The 18066-nt window shown below is 52.0% G+C and overlaps 5 protein-coding genes across 5 annotated transcripts; 4 read left to right on the forward strand and 1 right to left on the reverse strand.

The window, feature by feature from the left end:
* Window positions 1-743: 743 nt before the first annotated feature.
* MDH1 (Malate dehydrogenase, cytoplasmic) lies at window positions 744-2068 on the forward strand (the record flags this gene model as incomplete). Its single annotated transcript, XM_049341644.1, has 6 exons — window positions 744-809; window positions 919-1036; window positions 1086-1126; window positions 1179-1287; window positions 1335-1429; window positions 1478-2068. The coding sequence occupies 6 exons, from the start codon at window positions 744-746 to the stop codon at window positions 2066-2068; spliced, it is 1020 nt and encodes a 339-aa protein (XP_049201149.1).
* A 3556-nt stretch (window positions 2069-5624) lies between these two features.
* Window positions 5625-7413, forward strand: J4E93_003713 (uncharacterized protein; the record flags this gene model as incomplete). Its single annotated transcript, XM_049341645.1, has 6 exons — window positions 5625-5756; window positions 5807-5991; window positions 6038-6117; window positions 6167-6571; window positions 6622-6941; window positions 6988-7413. 6 exons carry the CDS (start codon window positions 5625-5627, stop codon window positions 7411-7413), a joined length of 1548 nt encoding a protein of 515 aa, XP_049201150.1.
* A 613-nt stretch (window positions 7414-8026) lies between these two features.
* On the forward strand, window positions 8027-8717 carry J4E93_003714 (uncharacterized protein; the record flags this gene model as incomplete). Its single annotated transcript, XM_049341646.1, has 2 exons — window positions 8027-8363; window positions 8455-8717. 2 exons carry the CDS (start codon window positions 8027-8029, stop codon window positions 8715-8717), a joined length of 600 nt encoding a protein of 199 aa, XP_049201151.1.
* A 132-nt stretch (window positions 8718-8849) lies between these two features.
* Window positions 8850-10307, reverse strand: J4E93_003715 (uncharacterized protein; the record flags this gene model as incomplete). The annotated part of the gene is made up of 3 exons (XM_049341647.1): window positions 8850-9946; window positions 10001-10072; window positions 10124-10307. The coding sequence occupies 3 exons, from the start codon at window positions 10305-10307 to the stop codon at window positions 8850-8852; spliced, it is 1353 nt and encodes a 450-aa protein (XP_049201152.1).
* A 4184-nt stretch (window positions 10308-14491) lies between these two features.
* On the forward strand, window positions 14492-15308 carry J4E93_003716 (uncharacterized protein; the record flags this gene model as incomplete). The annotated part of the gene is made up of 2 exons (XM_049341648.1): window positions 14492-14526; window positions 14585-15308. The coding sequence occupies 2 exons, from the start codon at window positions 14492-14494 to the stop codon at window positions 15306-15308; spliced, it is 759 nt and encodes a 252-aa protein (XP_049201153.1).
* Window positions 15309-18066: the final 2758 nt, after the last annotated feature.

Raw genomic sequence — 18066 nt, forward strand, 5'->3', positions numbered from 1 at the left:
GAGTAGGCGCTGCTGGTGTTGGGCGGGCGAGGAGGATTGAACCAAATGCTGCTTGAAGTTCAGGAACAGAAGATTCGGCTGGCTCTGTGGTAGCCATCGCGTTTTCAATCATGGCTCGTAGATCCGTGCTTGTGGTTACTGGAAAAGTAACGACAGTTTATCTCGTGAGTGTCAATGCTGTGCCGATTGATGGTGCTTGAAGTCGAGGTCCTCAGGAAACAGTATATAGTGTACCTACTACATGCACTGCCACAGTGAGTCAAGGCGTGGCTTTAATTCGGGACTTCTCTACGACACATCACTTTTAGCTTCTTCGACTCACCGCTACGGAATGCTATTGGTCTGGTAGCGTGGTAAGGCATACAGCGACAGTGTATAGTGTCCCGGAGGACCTGCGATGTACTACGATTGGAGTGAAGCTGAAGCGAAGCGATACGGCAAGTGGCTGTGGGCGATGAAATGGTCCGGGCACATAGACGCAGCTGTCGGTCTGTCTAAACGAGTGAACGAGCACAAATGAGAATGCACATCGTGTTAGCGCATGTGAATGCAATTGTGGTAGACTTGGGATTAAGCATCGCGGGAGGAGAGAGGTCTGCGAGCGGCTGTCAGCCGTAGCTCCGACGCCCAGCCGAAGAAGCACTGACCGTCAAGATTCGCAAAACCTCCGCAGCATTCCTGCACCACCACCTCTCCACCAGTCCACTCCAGTCGACATCTCCTCAACGCCTCTCACAGACATCATGTTCGCTGCCAGGCAAGCTTTCTTCCAGGCCCAGCGCCGCTGCTTCTCGGCCTCGGCCCGCCAGGTAGGCCTATTCCCGGAACCCGCGATGTTTTGTGGTGGGGCGCTTCAATGCTTCAATGCAACGCCATTGGGACAATGCAAGCACAAGATGCTAACTGCATGCACTGTAGAACTCCAAGGTCACCGTCCTCGGCGCCGCTGGTGGTATTGGTCAGCCATTGTCTCTGCTGCTCAAGCTCAACCCCAGGGTTAGCAAGCTTTCCCTCTACGACATCCGTCTAGCTCCCGGTAAGCTCACTCCATTGCATACACGATATTCGATTCTGACTTCATAAAGGTGTCGCTGCCGACATTGGCCACATCAACACCAAGAGCGAGGTACGCCAACCCTCCGAAGCCATACGCGAACCGTCTACTGATACTCGACAAGGTTACCGGTCATGAGGCCACTCCCTCAGGTCTCGCCGACGCCCTCAAGGGTGCTGAGATCGTCGTCATCCCCGCTGGTGTTCCCCGCAAGCCCGGCATGACCCGTGATGGTGAGCAGACATGTCATTGATACTGCCGACACGTCTAACACCGGCAGACTTGTTCAACACCAACGCCTCCATTGTCCGCGACTTGGCCAAGGCCTGCGCCGACCACGCCCCCGAGGCCAACATCTTGATCATCTCCAACCCCGTACGTTAACTCAATCACAATTAAGTAAGGCAGAATCTGACATTTCAGGTCAACTCCACCGTCCCCATCACCGCCGAGGTCTTCAAGTCCAAGGGCGTCTACAACCCCAAGCGCCTCTTCGGTGTTACCACCCTCGACGTTGTCCGTGCCTCGCGCTTCATCTCCCAGCTCAAGAACACCGACCCCGCCACCGAGAACATCACCGTCATCGGTGGCCACTCTGGCGCTACCATCGTTCCCCTCCTCTCCCAGTCTGGCTACAACCTCGAGGGCGAGCAGCTCGCCGAGTACATCAAGCGCGTCCAGTTCGGTGGTGACGAGGTTGTCCAGGCCAAGGATGGAGCTGGCTCTGCCACTCTCTCCATGGCCATGGCCGGTGCCCGTTTCGCCGAGTCGCTCCTCAAGGCCGCTCAGGGCCAGAAGAACGTCATCGAGCCCACATTCGTCGACTCTCCTCTCTTCAAGGACCAGGGCTGCGAGTACTTCTCCACCAACGTCGAGCTCGGCCCCAACGGTGTTGAGAAGATCCACCCCGTTGGCAAGATCACCGACCACGAGCAGAAGCTCCTCGACGCCTGCGTCGCTGACCTCGCCAAGAACATCAAGAAGGGTGTTGAGTGGGTCAAGCAGAACCCATAAATTCTACAATAGATTTATGAGTGTGTACAACAATAATGACGTGAGCTACGGATTCTGGACTGGACTGGGTTTAGTTCTGGTGTTTGAACTTTGATCTGTACCTTAGCATGCCAAAATCAACTCTTACGCTTCTCTACATGGTTGTTCGTCACTACCTTGCATATGTATTAACGTAATTCCAAGTCTCACCTCTGGTGATTCGTCAACTTCTACATCGCGAAGCAAGGTTGGGAGAAGAGAGCGCCCGGCACTTCATCATTGACGCGCTTCGATGGGACTGCTGAATATATTCTATATCGTCTCATCTCCAGCCAGACGTTACCCAATCAAGCAACATTGAAAACCATTGATTGTGGTAGGACATCCTTCACCCTCTACCCCCCACGAGGCACCACTTCGTGTCCTGTGGGCGGAATGAAGGAATCAATAACCGCTAGCTACATTTATGGACCAGATTGCTACCAGATAAAGCTTGGCTTGAGGTATTGACCGGGGTCATTCTTGGATAGAATTTACTTTGTGAGATGATGCGGCGGCTGTCTATGCTCGCCATTCTGTATCTTTTCCCTGAGTCCAAAGATTCGTGCAAACATTCCAAATCTCGTCGACTTCTGTACGGAGTTTATTCTTGTGACCATGTCATGTCCATATGTACCATGAATGGCTGTTTCTCGGATACTAGGACATAACGCTTCTTAGAGGACAGAGGAGATTTGCTTGTGGGGAAAGTAAGCGATCGTGTTTGAGATGAGAAGCCGGTGTAGTTCCATAGTGGGTTGCGCGACTCGAACGCGAACCCATCTTGATTGTACAGCGATGCTGAGAAGTGTGGCTGGTGAGAATCTCGGTATCGCGTTGTGGGGGTGTGGGGCGTCCCGGTAGGGTGAAGAGGAATGTGCCATCCGGTACGCGTCTCAGTCGCGGTCCTGTCTACACGACACCACCAACCACCAACGCGACATCACCCTGCGCTCAGTCGCGCAACTACTTCCTCAACATGGTCAATCCAACTGTTCGGCTCGATCTAGCATGTTTGGTGCTCTCAGCAGCATGCTTCGGTCATGTCTCCAAGTTCCGAGCAGCGGCGCTACGTCATCGATTCTCGCGTGTTCGGAGACTTCTGATCCTCCACGGACACGATCACGTCTCGTTGCATCATCACACCGTCTTGTTTGTTCCCGTCAACTAAGCTCGACGTGCTTGCATGGTCGTCGGTGGGAATCCTCATAGTGAACGTCTGCCAGTCGGAGTGCCGGCACGTCTTCTTCTTCTTCTCCCTCGCTCCTTCCGATGACACGGTCACCGTGCTATATCCGGTGTCAGGAGGCACCAACTTCGGTTCTGTACTGCCTGTCTCCTGCCGGCTTAGAGACCTTCGAGCGTCGGAAAGCTCTGTCTCTTGTATTTCTGGGTAAACGATACCGCTGCCGCCGACGCCAAGGAGGCGCTTGATACGTGGAACGCTTGCTAATATCAAGGACAAGCTGGATACAGATCTTAAACTGGTCAGCTTCCGGAATACATCCACCTGGTCGAACGTACTGGGTGAAAACGACAAGCTCAACTGCATCGCCTGCACGCCATTAGCCTTCCGCTGCTCGGTGTCCGTCAAGGTCGCTCCTTACGTGTGGGGTTGGTACTGGAAACCATCTTTAACGTTGCCCATATCTGACCTCCAGCCACAAAGGGTACACTACAAAGTCAGGATCCTGATGTACGGACAATGTGGCGCGGCACATACACTGCTCGAACACCGAAGAGCATTGCGGCTGCAATGCTTTTCTCCTTGTCCAGAGACATCTCCCAGAAAGCTGGTATCAGCCAAAGAGCCAGGAGAATGTCCGTAGTAATATTGGTTGCGATGGCCGTGATTATGAGGCCACCGTTTCCACATTTGAGTCCGTGGACCGCCCACCGCGGGATACCGCATTGGAAAGCCACTTCGAAGGTTGAGAAGATAGCGAAGACAGCAATACTTCCGAACAAGACTATCTTCGCCCTTCGAGATTGAGGGAATATGCGCTCAATAAGTAAAGCCGAGGAAAGTTTTGCCAGCGCCATTGCGAGGATACTAACAATTCCGGCAGCGTAGATTGCCTGTAGCTATCGATTAGCTTTAGCCACCGAGTGGAAACGAGCCTGTTGACCTTAGAGAACAGGACCAGATCGTTATCGCTCAGGTCATATACGTCCTTCCCCAGTCCGCCACTGATAGTGTATTGCCAGCCGACGGTCGCACCCAGATATACGACCTATGAAAATATTAGCATCGCTTGCATCTTTGTAAGCAGGTCACATACAGTCGCTGCTACGATCGCTACATCGTCAAGACCGAGTTGGATTTTATGGCTGTAACCCTGCGCAAATCGTCCGACCAGCACGCCGACCGTTATGATCGCCCACGAGTAAGTGGAGACGAGGGCAAAGCCGCTCCTTGTTGGCACACCGTTGCGACGACTTTCATCCGAACCTGCGGGTATCATTGTACAAAACTGAAATAAGCAAAAGTACACAGAAACAAAGGAAACTCGGGTGAGGTCGACGATAAGGAAGCGTGCGGCTTATGCTGGACATTGAAGCATCAATCCGCACGGCTCGGCCTTACGCTCATCGCACCGACTCTCGCCTATGCCCTCAGATACGTCTCGTCTTGGGTACGCATCTGGGGCCAACAACCCAACTGTGGTCCAAGCTTGGGACTCCAAAGCATATCAGGATCCCATTCGTGTGTTTTCACGTTCTTGATTGCCGCATGCTTACTGTGCACACACCTGGTTGCTAGTCCGTTTCCCGTAATATTCATGTTCATCCGCTATACCTCTTTAAGCTGCATCTCGTTGCATCGTCTGCTGTATTGGAGTCAGCTCGTACCATGTCCCAAAATGCGACGTGTCGTCTCGTTGGACGATGGTAGCCTGATCGGTGAACAACGAAGGCCCGTGCCGAAACAAACGTGGGTTCCGCACTCTCATGGCCTCGACGGACATCAAGGAAACGAAATGGTTCGTTCAATCCTGCTGCGATCGCTTATTCAAAAAAAGCCGAGCCGGTAGTTTCGAGCTCAAACCCCGCCTCACGTTACGCGTAACGACGACAAACTGCCGTTAGTTGCGCCGGGTACCATGCGGACGGTGCCGGACAGCGCGAGCTTATTTGCTGGGGCGAAAATCAGAATATCCCCCATGCGATGAACGACAGGCTTGTACCCTCATGAGGCGATTGATGTGTCGGATCCAACCACTTGGATGCGGTGGAACACTCCGGTGGCATGAGCCTTGGCTGCTGTGAAGACGGCCTTGCATACGGAAATGGTCTTTGCAGCGCTTGAGAGATGCACTGTATATGGCATCGGGCGCTATCCATTACTCATTTAGCCAGGCAACCCGGTAGGAGGGCTACGGACCCCAGAGTTCTTCACGCAGCGCAGTCTGATGCTCCCTGGTCGTATCGTACTTCTCCACGGGACTGGTAGGGTCGCTGCGTCTCACGAACTCCCTTCACTTTGCCGTCCCGCACGTCACCCGTCGCCCACTGCTTTGGGACCTATTGCGCCATTATGGAACTCAATACATATATGGCAGATGCTGAACTCGATGTTCTAGAGCAAGAATCCGGTCAAGGCGAGAAGACGGCGGTAAATACCCCGGCTGGGCCTTCGGGAGGGGGACGATCAACATATCAGCTCGAGGTGAGCATCACTTGAGCGGCTCCAGCAAAGTAGCGTACTGACTAGAGCAGCGTTATATCAACCTCTCGGCTGTGATTAACTTCGCTGTGATCATTCTTGCTTCTTGGGAGTCGTTCGCGGTGACGTTTCAGTTCGCCCTGACTAACGGCGGTCCCGCATCTATCTTCTATGGCTCTATTCTGGCTGGCATCGGCGCCTGTGCCGTTGGCTTCTCACTGGCTGAGTTGGCTTCTATGTACGTACCAGGCATCCATCCTGGAACCTTTTTAACACCTCGACAGAGACCCAACAGTCGGTGCTCAGTACCGCTGGTCAGCCAATCTCGCTCCTGCTGCACCTCGCTTCTGGGGCCTACTGCAAGGTAGGCCGACGTACTCACTGAGAGCAACCACAACTCACATCACCAATAGGATGGATCACGGTCGGTGCCTGGTGCTTTGCTTGCAGTGGACCGCCTTCCATACTCGCCAACATCATCACGTCATTGGCAATCTTCAATAACGAGAACTACGTTCCTGAACGATGGCACACAAGCCTCATCATGGTCGCGCTCATGATAGTACCCTTTATCTCCAATCTTTGGTTTCGCAAGCTTCTCGATGCTTTCGAAATTACTGGTGGTATACTTCACGTATGCCTCTTCATTGTGGTAGTCGCCGTGTTCGTCGCGTTTGGACCGCGCAGCGACCCTGACTTTGTCTTCAAGACACTGACATGGGAAGAATCGGGTTGGAACAACAAGGGTGTTTCTTGGGGTCTTGGGCTTTTGAGCATGACGTTCTCTGTTACTGGAGCAGACAGTGTTCTACACATGTGTAAGTCTGCTACTCTTAGCACTGCGTTACTCTACTGACATAATACGTAGGCGACGAGGTGAAGAAGGTACGCACACGCGTACCACGCAGTATCATGATCACATGTGTCGCGAACTCAGCGATGCTCATCGTTTTCGCTACCATCCTCCTCTTCTACATGGGTCCTCTCGACGATATCATCGCCACCCCGCTTCCAATCCTATGGGTCATTTACAACATCACCGGTTCCTCAGTAGCAGCCAATGTTCTCACCGCACTTGTAGCCCTCATTATCTTCTTTGCCCTCTTCAACATCTTTGCTTCGGTTTCGAGACTCATTTGGGTATTCGCACGCGACAACGGTCTGCCTTTCTCCGACTCCTTCTCTTACGTAGGCCGCCTTTACACTTCTTGCATGCATTGGCTGACGGTCTCAGGTGCACCCCACACTCAAACTCCCCGTCAACGCGCTTCTCCTCGTTGGAACAATCGTGACGTGCCTATCTCTCATCTACATCGCCAGCGCGACTGCCTTCAATGCGCTCATCTCACTCCAAGCCCTAGCGTTGCACGTATCGTACTTTTTTCCGATTCTCTTCATCCTCCTGCGCAAACTCCGCGGCCCGCCTCCACCCTACGGGCCGTTCAAGCTGGGCCCCGTGGGCCTACCCGTCAACATGTTTGCGCTATGCTACCTAGTCTTCGTGGTAATTTGGATGCCGTTCCCTCAGATCTTGCCCGTCACGAGAGATAATATGAACTACGCGGGGCCCATATTTGGTGCAGTTGTGATTGGGGCTTTGGCTCATTGGTTCATCAGTGGGCATAAGACGTTCAAGATGCCTGTCATTCGGTATGAGTAGGCCTTGGTAGCATCACATATGTTGTTGGCTTTGATGGTCTGACTCGGCATGATTCTTGTCGACGTATAGCTCGCTAGAAGTCTATAGACTGATCCGTAATAAGCATGCATGAACCTCTATACACGACGCTTATGCAGATCGTGAAAATCCCAGTAGCACCTTTACATAACAACAAAATTTCGAAGGACCAGACCATTCCTGCGGTCAGAGCCCCAGCCATCCGGCGCAGGGAAAGATCTCCAATTCCCTCATCACGCCGCGAACAGCTGCGCCGCTCACCTGCATATTACTGCACTGCAGCGTGATCAGAGGATTTAAGGCCGACAGACAACAATGAACAACGCCTTGGCGGTGAGCTTGTATGGCTTAGAAAACACCCGGGGACTGCTGATTGGTCGGGAATGACCAACGGTTACCTGCGCGGGAGTTGTTTACTTACGTTACACTGAGCCTGACGGAACGACGTCACAAGCTGACAGCTTCGTGGTATAAGGGGAAGCAGTATCAGGACGAGTGAGATGTAATAGCTGTACATAGACCTTACTACTTGCTCGATAAATCTCCCGCCTTCTCACCACACCAACCCCCTACAATGACACCAACCCTCCCCCCAATGCCCCTTCCAGGCCTCATCATGGTGCCCAACTGGACAGCTCAGAAACACGAATCCTTCCTCCTGAAGACCGAAGGCGTACCCACGAAGAAAGCCCAAAGCCTTGTCAGCTACTGTACGCCTGACGAAAAAGCTGGAGAACCGTTCTTGAAGATATTAGAGGAGGAGAGGAACATTATCAAGTTCATGACGATGGATGGGCAGGAGGCTATGCGAATTAATACCCATAGACACACACTTGCAAGGCCCAGTGCGGAGTACAAGGCGGTGAGGAGCGCGGATGCGAAGCCGTTGTGGGATCTGGAGTTGAAGGCCGGGTGGAGGGTGCCTAGCTATAGTAAGTTTCTTCCTTTTCCATTCTCTCCTTGTTGGACCTCGAGGCCGCCTATGCTCCACCTATTCCATTGCCTAACACACATCCCTCTTAGACATCACCGTCCACGACAAGTACGTCGAAAACCAGAAAATCGAGTTCGAACGCAACGTCGCCGGAGAGGAGAAGGGTCTCGTTGTTAACGGCAATCCCGTCATGACCATTTCTCGGCACGCGAAGTGGGCGCATATGTATGCCCACTTCGTTGTGCATGTCGCACCGGGAATGGATCTCCTGTTCGCACTCGGTGTCGCGTGGATCCGGTCGGATAAACAGAGGCAGGAGGATGCCGTCAATACTACGCTTTTGATAGTGTAGAGGGACGAAATGTCGGTTCTTGCTTAGCGTACGAGTTACAATGGCGATGGAAGATGGGGTTGAGCAAAGGTGAAACTCTGTTGCAAATGCAACAAGAAAATGTTTGGATTTGAAGAACATCTATCGTCCTGATCATACAGGCTCGTGCCGACTCCGCTTCTGCTTCTTAAACAACCATTTGGACCCTCTTGTACGTTCATGCTCATGAGAGTACGATCGCTCGGGTAGACATCCAATCTTGGGTAACGCCGTGACTTCGTTTGCAATGTTCACACGTACGTCTCCAAATTCAATCTCATTTTGAGGTACCTCGCGTAGTTCCATGGCGTTTTTCTGAGCTTCAGCCTCCCGTGCTGACCAAGCCTGGATCCGAGTGTCGGTGTCGCTATGGTTGCTCATTGCTGAGCTGAGGAGGCGAGAACCGCCGCGCGGATGTGTCGAGAAGCGTGAAGTGAGGGGTGATGTAGCAACCCAAGGCCAGCGACCACTGACCATACTCTTCCTAGTGGCCAATGGGGAATCACTCTCTTCAGCACCTAGCGAGACCCAGTCCCAACCCGGAGGCTTGCGCCACTCTTTCTTGCCGGATTCCTCTACTGGGGCCGCATGTGCGTGCATGTTCTTTGGGTCCGAGTTCTTCTGTTTTGAGGACTGAGTGACTTGAGTAAAGAACTCAATAACGTTCTTAGGCAACATCTTGACCACGAGTATGCGAATGGATGGTAGCGATACGCACGCGAACCCTGCAGCAAGTTCCAACTCCGTCCAGACAGTGACCTTCACGTAGTCCCAGGTGGGATCCACGGAGATCTTGAATGTGAGTAAGACGAAAAGGCGGATGATAGTCGCAATGCATCCGAAAGTTCCAATGGCGAACATAACGCACACGGCAACCTTCTTATAGCGCCTCATCTGCAAGTTGCGGATGAAGAACAAAGGTAGGATCAGCAGGAGGATGTCCTGCACGATAGCGCTGACAGAGTTTGCCATTGGTACTGCCTGAATGTCCAGGCACTGCCCCTTGATGTCTCGGTTCCAAAAGGATTCAACTGGAGTGCATATGAATATCGTCAGGAAGACGATGACGGTCGAGTTGATGATGATGCCGGCGCCGAAGATGTAAGCGGTGATCCGAAAGCTTTTGGTTTGGAAGATCTCGAGGTAGAAGGCGATGAGGGAAAGTTTGATGAGGCCAAGCACGGCGATATAGGTCGACCAAGAAATGTAGACTGCTTCGTGTTAGAATACCGATGGCGATGTCGTAAGGTATGAGTGCATCTTACAGTAGCGGAGAATAGGCGAGAGGGCCCCGTCTTCAAGGTTCCACAAGTGCTCACCGAAGCCACGTTCCGTCACTGGATTGTGTTAGTTACAGACGATGGTAGCTTGTACGTTCTTGCACTTACTAGCCAAGGTGCATCCTGCAGGTACTGCGCACAAAACCAGAGCAAATACAACAATGTAGTCATCCATCGCCAGCCTCTTATTTACCAATTTGCCGACGATTCGTAGAACGACAAAGACCACGGCCATGGAGTAGATGACACCAGTCCACATGAACATGTCGATGCGTTTCGATTCATCGGACATGTCGCAAAGAACGGCTTGTACTCTGGCAGTGTCCAGACTTTCTTGCATAGTACAATTCGCAAGCATACATGCTGGCACGTCTGCCGCAATCCGATCGTTCCCGCAGACACATGCAGTATCATCTAGGGTGCAGCCACTTTTGGGGATAATAGCAATCATGCAGACAAGCTGTGTTTTGTTAGCAGTGATGTCGGACAATGTAGCTGAGCACGTACTCCACAAGCGGGGATGTCAGCAATGCCTAATGCCCTTGCATCCAGTTCCTGACCCGACGCGCTGGCATGGCCAAGCGTGAAGACCAAACAAAAGACCGACAACAACGCAAAAAGATGCATATTGTGAATAGTAATCGATGAAGGTAGTGAGACAGGCTGACCCTGGAGTTGGGTCGGCGGTCCCGATGACTATTTCACCAAAGATAGATGGCAAAGAAACTTTGGAGTTGCGACATAGTCCAACGCTCTCGAACTATGTTCGGGAAATCCCCATCGTCGGCGTCTTCCAAAGCGTGTTTGAGCTTAGTGTAGTACTCCCGCTGTCGAAGCCAATCAAGCGGTGTGGCCGTTGGACCATAGCGCCGTGATGGCGCTGTAAAATGCGCCGTAGCAGCGGCTTGACTCGAGATTACCCACGGCACGTGGGCATTTGAGCCAGGCTTTTCGTTCGGTAGCAGTTGGGTCTATCGCGCAACGCCCACGGAAATCTAATTCTTTACTACTGAGCAGGGAACAAGCTGGTCCGGCCGATCTGACGGCGCTTTTCGGCCATTCGCATCTTTGCCACATGGTAATTGTATGGAAATGTAGGACGACCATGGGACTGACTGGTTCTGAACGCAATGGAAGCTTACTCTCCGTGAAGCTGGAGCGCATCTCGCCGTGCATGGCGCTCGTATGATGGTCGACTTGGGGATTGCTTCCAACATCGTAAGTCGGCAGAATGCGCTAGCCTCAATGTAATTGCGGGAAGAGGTAGCGTAGTGTGTGATTAAGGAGTCTAGTCGAACGGTACAGCAGCCTCACCCGCACATGCCCAACGAAGGCGCAGTTTGTTGTGAAGGCCCAGACAGGGGCAGACGGTGAGATCAGGGTCCTAGGTGATTACCTCATCACTCACGCCGATCCGGGGTCTTTTGTCCCACCCCACTCGAGCTGAAAAAGGGCAGCTTTGCCATCCAGTCGCATCAGAATGCAGGAAACAAAGTTGGCTGACGTCCGTTAGCCATCGTTCTTCGACGCAGGATTAACGTGGGGATCTTCAACCGTCAGATTGCCGACAAGTCAGAACGCTCGGAGCAGTTGATCTCGTCTAGCCTGTGCTCTACCCGCTCAAACTCTGCCTAGGCATCGAAAACACCTGCGACACTTGATTCCGCCATGTTCACCACCATCCCTCAAGCTTCAAACGATAAGCACGCCAGCTCTAAAGCATCACATCCTGTTCATGAACTAAGCTTACTCGTATGCGATAGCCTTCTGGGAAGACTGCACCATCGTCATCCTGCCGCATCACCACCTGAACAGCTTTCGTACGCAGAGTTTCATTCAATACCAGCAAACGGGTAGTCCCGAAAGCACGAACGACATCGCTTAAGCGCGCCACGCCCATGTGTCTCGATCCGAGGGTCAACGCCCCAAGCACCTAGGCAGCATGTGAAACCTAGATCTGAATGCTATGCCTGAGGTGCCCAACGGTCTCGCGTATGGGAATAATCGAATTGATTCATCCATGTGGAGGACTCACTTTGTCTACCCATTTGAACCAGATGTAATGGCTAAGATGGCCTTGCAGATCGTCTGCTTCCAGAGCGACAAAGCCCAACGCCTCTTAAATTTGAACAGCCGATCGCCCGTACTTGTTGTCGATCTCAGCGCCCTGTCGATCTCTCACAGCTCTTGCCATGTCGCGTCTCCATTTCTGATCTGGCTGGGTCAACTTTCAAGAACTTTATACTTCCATCGGTGCGGAGCGGTGATATCGCAACAACATCATGCACGCTTCGGGCCAGAGGAACAGTCTTGTACACGATGTTCAGAGTTTGTTTGCATTATCGTCCGTCCTATAGCAGCCTCGCGGTGATCTGAACATGCTGGATAGGCTGATACCACCACAAACCCGTCGCAATCTCACCCCACTGCTTCGATGCGTGCGCCAAGTACTGGAACTTTGCGTCTCCTCAACAGCCAGTTCACTTCCAAATCCTATACCACTCCTCCGTAGTGATTATAGGGTCATCAGACCAGGTTCGCTGCCAGTCGCACAGATAAGGGATTGAGCAGTCCAGCTCCAGATGTTCAGGACTGATAAAGCCTACAATGTTGAGGCCTACATCGTAGTACACAAGGTCGCGCTGGACGAGTCTCATGAACTGTATGTATGCATGTCGCTCGTCTCGAATCGGTTTCAGGGGGTGTGGAGCTTTAGGGCTGAGTAGAATGTCGACTGAAGGCAGTGCAGCACCCATAGCTCTCTGCTGCCGATCCATAATCAAGGCCGATTTCGCAACCCAAGCACAAAGGCGATCCATATCGTTTCCCCACAGATATCCCAGATTACAGATATTTGTCCGAATATCTGACTTTGTATCATCGTCTAGGGCTGTCGCGGAGTGCGTCAACTGCGACTTGGAAAGCTAAGGTTGTCAGTCAAGGTTAATATCGACAACATCTGATCCGTCCAACACACCCTGGTCTCCCAAATATAGCAGAGCACCTTCAGAAGTTCCTGCAGCGCACCCAAGCCGTGATATTCTGACGGACAAATGATCTTGACACCTCCGTTCCGAACCCATTCACGTATGGCTTTGTTGACAAGAGGAAGCGCTTCCTGGTGAACCTCATGACATGTTCTGAGGATGGCGGTTGACACGGAGTGCGAGATCAGTGTGAGCCGTTCTTCACAACAGGCAACGCCGACCGTCAACCGATCGGTGGAGCGCGTGAGTCGTTCATATACCATCAAGCGAATATCCTTTGGAAGATCGAGGAAACGGAAAGGTTTCGGAGTCGCTGCATTTGACGCCATCGCCATGTTGACGGGTGACTGCAGTCGCTACTGCCGGCGAGTACTCTGAAAGGCGGTGGGTGAGGTCGTGGCAGCAATCTGGAAACCGCGCGAGCCATTTTTGCGCTCACTAACGCCCAAAGCACGGGCGACAGACACGTGGGCCTACGCTTTCTGTGTTACAAGCGCTTAGCCTACGACTCTACACGACCAGCTCTACCATCGACGTCCATCAACCGAATCAAGTCCGAACCGCTATTGCTGTCAACTTTGTGAGCATGGCTACACCAGCACCCTTCCAGTTCCTCAGTTTCCCCAAAGAACTCCGACTCATGGTCTACAAGCGCCTACCACGCCAGATCAAGCACCACCACGTCATTGAATCTTCCAGCTCGAATGGCTGTCTTGACACCATCCCGCGTAGCTCTCTTCTTCAACACACTGCATAAAGCAGTAGAATTAACAAAAAAAGAGTTAGTAATTATCCTCCGCTTCGTTAGTACGAGCCCCTAACGCAGCTCGTACTTCGGCTCTCGTGAGACCTCCGTTCGTACATTTCCGCCGTTGTCTTGGCCCGGGGGTCGGGTAATCTATTAGGGGTCATTTGGTCGCGCCGGGCGACGGTTTAGTCGAGATGTGTTTCGCCTAAGGCTTGTTTTCATCGCGTTCAAGGTAGCTCGCTCACTATATGTATTCTGTAATTGTACACATGAACTTCGGCGCTGCTAGCCTTCCATTTCCGACGGTCTTTGTTTCCGAAAAGCGGAAGGCTGCAATGATCAAAGCTGCGTATCAATCTTGATCTCATGCCCTATCATTCGCAGTACACTGCATCGACAACCTTTCCTTTGATGCGCATTGGGCGCAAAGCGCCTACTTCCTGCGTTGCGCAGTCCGGCAGTCGTGTGCAGTCAAGCTTGCTCTACAAGGATCTCATCGTAATTAATACATTTATGACCATTTACCGCACTCATTCCAAAGGCGCTGTTTTGATATTACAGTCGTTGTAGTAGCATGTGGATGTGTTGCACTTAGCCAAGTGGTGAGGGTGAACGTCACTGTCTCCGACTCTGGACGCGACTTCCTCACCATCACCAGATAGTGATTATTCACCATTGGCTCGCTTACCTGGCCCTCTGCCGGGCAACAAAACGATATGCATCTTTCGCCCCAGTTCCACAATGAATACGTTGAGATACCTGCTCTCGTGGTTTGAGTGAGTCTTCCCTCACCTGCGCTTCACCGCGGGTAACACACTGACACCATATTCAAAGCCCAGAAATCATTTCGGCCGTCACAAGTACACCAAACTCCACGACGACACCCACACCCGAAACTCAGCAGCCCGAGAAAAACGTCCTGATTCTCCAACCCAAGATGTCCAACTCCAACAACGCCGCCGCTGTCAGCAATGGTAATAACCACGGCAACAGCAACAGCAACGCCAATGGCAACGGCACCGCTGAAAAACCCACCTTCTACCACAACTCCGTCGAGCTCTTCGACCTAGGCATCACGCGCTTCGACCAAGACACCGCCGCAGTCGGCGACCGCGACTTCGCCCTCCACGCCCAAGGCCCCGTCCTCGCACGCGCCGGCCGAGCACCCCGCGGTCTCGAAAGCCAAGTCCACGCCTGGAACACATTCCAATACACCACCGAAGAAGTCAACGAGCGCGAAGAGCTCAAGGGCGATTTGCATGGCGGACAGTTGCATCGCGAGAACAGGGCGGCTGCAGGTGCGCAGGGTGGCGGCGGTATGAACGGCGGTGGTAGGAGAGGCTTTGGAGGTGGCTATGCGGGTAGAGGTGGAGATAGGGGCGGTCGTGGCGCGCCTAGGGGTGGTAGAGGTGGTGGTGTGGGACGTGGTGGTAGGGATGATGGGATGATGGAAGGTCTGTGTGCGGGTAGGAAGCCGGATTATGATTGCCCGCCCATGGCGAAGGGTATGGCGGAGGAGATGGATAAGAGTATGTTCTGGGATGGACCGATCGTCTAGGGGAGATGGGAATGTGCTGAGGGAGTGGAATGGTGGTATGTGGGGTTTCACGTGTGCCTCAGCGTCGCTGATGAGGGGGGCTCTTAAGCTTCTGACCGTTACGATATCGTAGGTACCTCTACAAAGGAATTTGAGGAATACCATGGTCTAATCAAGACATTCTACGGCTCACCTAGAGCCAATCCATCTGCACACAAAGCATTAATCGCATCTACTTGTGTCGACGATACCCGTCATCATCTGGACCAGCTTTCTAGCTCTCAACCTTACATCATTCGTCTCGGCTTCTTATCCCTATGAGCAGTCAGCATCTCTTCAGATTCTCTTCCTTCTTCAGCAACCCAACTTACCTTTCATTCCTCCCGTGTTACTTCCACAAACACCTCAGCAGATGGGCGTACATTTGCATGTCGCCATCGTCGGTGAACTGCCAACAACACACCGCCCAGGGCATTGAGCTACGCAAGTTGCAAGAGCGACGCTTTGATTGCAGATAGCTCGATTGCCTGAGTCGCATGGGAGAGCGATGGCCTTCACTCCCATGAAGAGGGCGATAGCCGGTAGGAGGATAGCTATAAGATACATGTTGGTGGAACCACAGGAGTATGATCAGAGTAAGAGCTTTTGGGTACGATAGACTGAGGTTGTGTACAGTAAAAAGCAGGAGTTACCAGATATTATAAACATCTAAAGCTAGAAAATTCACGCGACGAGTGTTCTGCGTTCATGCGCAACTGAAACAAGGAGTTTTCTCAGCTGACGAGTGGTGATACCATAGCACATACAGCATATACCCAGATTGTCCCACAGCTTACTTGCATGTAAGACGATAGATGCGGTAACTTGCTAACATGGTTTGATCTCACATCATCTCGTCCAAGTATAGTACTAGTCCCGCTCAACTACTTCCTCACTCTCATCACTCTCTCCAGTCATCAAACTAGCTTCCACTTTCTTTCCTGTCAGCAACATTCACATCAGCTCCTTTTGTTCCAAACTCACCTCTTTCTATTCCTACCATTCTTTCTCTGTTGTCAATCTCCTAGCATTTACATGTCATGACTGTATTCGCCATCTCGCCCTTCTGCACGCATGTCGCAGGACAGCTAGCCCGGCATGCAGATGCTGAGATTAAGGAACCGCATTTTACGTCTGCGGTGGTAGAAGAGGCGGCTGCGAGGCCAAAAGCAGGAGTAAAAAGGGCGAGGAGAATGGGTTGGAAATGCATCTTGATTTTGGTGGTTAATGTTGATGGTTGAGAGTGGTAGTTCTCCTTCTGCAGATGGCTTAAGAGGTGAATAATGGAAAAGAGTGTTCTTTATGGAGTGCAATGTAAGGGATTGCTAGGGTCGGAGCTTTGATTCACGTCTCACGTCATTGTTTCTGACTATCTGACCATACTACTGTTTCTAGTTGTTTTGCCCACTGCCGCCCATACATCACGCCATCAGAATATTCCTATTAGCCGTGGTCTCCGAGAGCTGAACATTTTTCTCGCTGTACACTGCCTCTAATATCCGCTGAGATCATCTCGCCTTTTTATTCGCATCGCCGGCATATCATCTGATGTTTACAGCATTAACGACCGATGCGCCCGAAAGATCGGAAGGCTTACTACTCTTCCCCAATCGTATCAACCACTGCCCTCTAAATGTCTTTTCTAGCGACAGACACAGATCGACAACCCCGAGTTCAGAGTCGTACCGGAAGCAACGCAGCGGCCGTGCACACAGTTTGCATGGCAGTAACCGGTGATGGCAACCTCGCCGCATGCACCACCTTGGTATATTCCACCGCTTTGAGGTAGAGCGATAGCGATGGCGATCGTTGGGAGCATGATGATGAAGAGGTGGTGTAGATGCATAGTTGGTAGTTGGTAGTGTCGATGTGAGAATAAAAAGGTTGGATTGCAAGGCAACGGAGGCTGAGGGGACTGATGCAGTATTTATCTGTTAGTGTGCTCGGGTTTAAGAAGGTGAGCTATGAGGTTGATGAGGGAGGATGTTAACATGTAAGGAGGTGAAAGGGAAAGTGATGCGAGGGATGTGTTTTCATGACACATGTATGCATTAGGTTGTCATCTTTACACGCATGCAGCGACGAATTCCTTTGTCGTGCCAGCGGGAAACACACTCCTTCTGGTTCTAACATCTTCCAGGCTCGATTAGGAAACCTACCATCCCCCGTCTTTGGCAAGCCCAACCTCCACCGCTGTCTTCCTCCTCATTACACTCCAATTGCCTTAATTTAACCTGCATACGCATCAGATGACGTGGTCCGTTTATTTGAATTGAAGATCAACATACCACTTACGCACTTCCACCTCCACCTCCGCCCTGGGCCCAGGGACATTTGCACCACACATAACTGCTCTGCTGGACGCACTTTCCAGGGCATGATTGCAAACAAGTGCTCATAGGGGCGACAGCTCCACACTCCACTATGACGGCCGCGGAAGTTGTCGTAATGAGTATGAGGGCAGTGAGAAATAGTGTTACGACAGGAACGTGCATTTTCGCTGATTAGCTTTGATTGCACAGGAGGCTTTCGGATGGCGGTTCAATGGGTAAGGGATAATGAGCAGTCTGGAAATGAGGAAAGAAAGAAGATCTTCAAGATGATAAAGGCTGGACGATGGGGAGTTGAGAGGGGCGTTCCTTACGCCGGCAAAATGTGCTGATATTGAGGCACGGGTTTCGAAAAGGCGTAGTATGTGTGTTGGAGGCGTATGACACCGCATGGCCGGGCGTTATAGTAC

The sequence above is a fragment of the Alternaria ventricosa genome (assembly GCF_023758065.1).
Source record: "Alternaria ventricosa strain BMP 2768 chromosome Unknown scaffold_5, whole genome shotgun sequence".
NCBI classification, from domain to species: Eukaryota; Fungi; Ascomycota; class Dothideomycetes; order Pleosporales; family Pleosporaceae; genus Alternaria; species Alternaria ventricosa.